General features: G+C 39.2%; 1 protein-coding gene across 1 annotated transcript; it reads left to right on the forward strand.

The window, feature by feature from the left end:
- The first annotated feature begins 718 nt into the window (after positions 1-718).
- Positions 719-1,753, forward strand: LOC109007392. The gene has a single exon (XM_018987053.1). The coding sequence runs from the start codon at positions 719-721 to the stop codon at positions 1,751-1,753; it is 1,035 nt and encodes a 344-aa protein (XP_018842598.1).
- Positions 1,754-2,910: the final 1,157 nt, after the last annotated feature.

Raw genomic sequence — 2,910 nt, forward strand, 5'->3', positions numbered from 1 at the left:
GTCTTTAATGAAGTTAATTTTGTATATATTTTCCATCTTATTTACTTTCTCATGCATATGGCCAGTTATACCGCATGTTTTATATATTGTCATGCATATGGCTGGTTAAACCGCCTATTATTATTATTATTATTATTATTATTATTATTATTATTATTATTATTATTATTAAGCTATTATTAGTAGCTATTTATTACATACAGAAATATTCTATTATAAATATACTAGTTTATACTAAACGAATGTTTAATTTGGAGTTATCATTATGTTCTCAGTGCTCCACTTTAATCTCACTTTGTTTGCTAGCTAGAAGAGAAACATTATATTCAAGAGTTGTGATAAAAAAAGACAAGTACTTACAATCAATGCAGCTTCCGAGCAGCTTGCACTTGCGTTGAGAACGTAAGGCTGTATAGCAACTGCTGAGAACGTAGGTCAATGTCTGTTCGTGGATCTCATATCGGTGGTTCCTCAGCCTCTTTCAGAATTTTCTATGGCTCACCGTGTGTCAAAATCCTAGGATGGTGAAATTTTCTTTCAATTCTCTAAGGAGAAAATACTACACTTGGCAGAACCTTTTAGGTTTTCTATTGTCTTGAAATTTGTTCAAAACCGTCCCTCCTTGGATGCCATTCGGGCATTCATTCAAAAGCACTGGAATCTTGATGACATTCTAGTTATTTCTAATATGATGCATCCTCGGAATGTGTTTATAAGAATGACTTCAAAAGAAGGCTGCATGAAGGCCCTTCCACGTGAAGTTAGTGATATAGACGGGATTCCATATCGTCCATTCCATTGGACTCCAGATTTTAAGGAAGAAGAAGAACCATCTATTGTGCCGGTTTGGATCGTCTTTCCAGGTTTGCCTCCTAACTATTATCATGAGTCTTTTCTTAAAATTCTTACAGCCCCAATAGGTAGATTTATTAGACGTGATAATCCCACTCGTTGTGCCACTCACACCGATGGTGCCCATATCTGTGTAGAGATGGATGTTGCAAAGGAGCCTTTACCTCATTTTTGGATTGGGACTCTTGGATTGGGGTCTAGCTGCAAGCAAGAGATAATTTATGAAACTTTGCCGGCGTTTTGTTCCAAGTGCAAAATACAGGGGCACAATGCAAGGACATGTCGTGCTGGGAGAAAGATTACTGGAAGAAAGGAATGGGTTCGGCAACAAGAACTTGTTGTGGAAGAACTGAAGGAAAAAATAAATCCACCAATTGTCGAGGAAAAAGAAGTTGAAGCAAATCAGGATTCTGAGGTAAATCTGGTAATAGGTGAATCCTCCACACCTTTGATTGAGGAGTTGGAAACGGAAAAAGATCATGGTGAGTCTCCTGATATTGAGGTTCATGGGGAGGAAATGAATAATAAGGTGTCACCAGAGAGGAATGACGAAAGACTGGAATGTTCTACCCGCTCGAAGGAGGCGGAGTTGGCCACAGACATGAGGGAGGTGGAACTAGTTCCTAGTACAGAGGAGAGGGAGGATGATAAATCACAGGAGGAAGAGGTTTTCTTGGAAGAGGGGTCGATGTCTGATCTGGAACCTGAGATACATGCGGAAGTCTTTCTGCAGGATAAGGAATATCACACGGAAACAGAGGATGAAGTAGGGAAAGAAAATACCATAAGAGGCAGTTTGAGAAAATTAGGAGTTCTTAGAGGGTGCTCACTCGAGCCAAAAAAATTTCTCAGTGATAGGATCCATATTAGTATGGAATATAAAGGGAATAGGTACTTCTAAGGGACATTTAAAGAGTCTGCTGAACAAATGTCAATCGAAGATGGTAGTGCTGCTGGAACCGTTTCAGAGTCTTGATAAAATTCAGATGTATATGCTGGTGTTTCACTTTGATAAGGTAATAACTAGTGAGGATGTTGGTGGGAAAATCTGGGTGTTTTGGAAAAATGCAATGGACGTGCAGCTGGTCCGAATGGGATCATAGTATTTGTCTTTACGTATAGACAACGGATCTTCACATTTTTTGGGTAATTTTATCTATGCTAAGTGTAACAGAAATGAAAGGTAGATGCTTTGGGAGGAGCTGAGTTCGGCTAGAATGGGTGTGGAGCCTTGTTTGTTTGCTGGAGATTTTAATATAATTCGTTCGGATGTGGAAAGGTGTGGTGGTTGACCAAGGACAAGAGCTGCAATGGATGACTTCAATAGATGGATTCACCAGGGTGGGTTGATTGAAATGAATTCACAAGGGAGAAAGTTTTCATGGTGCAATGGTCAGCATGGATTATCTAGAGCTTGGGCTAAGTTGGATAGAGTGCTTCTTGATGCAAATTTACTGACAGCATTTCCGAGTGCAAGTTGTTCGTATTTGTCAAGGACAACGCCAAATCATAGTCCCATGTTTATAGAATTCCTGAAAGATCCTTTTACTTATGGCCTTTCTCCATTTAGTTTCAGCAAATGTGGATTGAGCACCCTGAATTTATGAACTTTGTACAGAATGTGTGGTCTGAACTAGCGGTAGGTACGGGGCTCCTTAAATTAGCTAGTAAACTTAAAAAGCTTAAGGTGACTCTACGTGAATGGAAAAAGAGGGTGTTTGGGCAGACCAATACTCAGATTGCTATTCTTGAAGAGAAGGTTGAGGGTCTTGAGCACTCGCTGCAAAGAGATTGGGATAATGATGTTGAAAGGGAGCTTGTGAGGTACTCTACTGAGTTGTCTTCTTGGAGGCGAAGGGAAGACATAAGATTGGCTCAGATGGCTAAAATTAAGTGGAGGATGGAAGGTGATTGGAACTCAAAATTCTTCCATGTTTGGTTATCTAATAAAAGGCGTAGGAAAATTCCTAAGTTGAGAACTACAGATGGGTAGTGTAACACCCCGTATTTTAGTGTATTTTTATTGAATGATTATTTTTATGTTATTCAAAAAAATTA

This window comes from Juglans regia, unplaced genomic scaffold (assembly GCF_001411555.2).
Source record: "Juglans regia cultivar Chandler unplaced genomic scaffold, Walnut 2.0 Scaffold_739, whole genome shotgun sequence".
Classification (NCBI taxonomy): domain Eukaryota; kingdom Viridiplantae; phylum Streptophyta; class Magnoliopsida; order Fagales; family Juglandaceae; genus Juglans; species Juglans regia.

What these genes read in the sequence shown, in the direction of transcription:
- LOC109007392 (XM_018987053.1), top strand. Translation starts at nt 719, where the DNA reads ATGACTTCAAAAGAAGGCTGCATGAAGGCCCTTCCACGTGAAGTTAGT.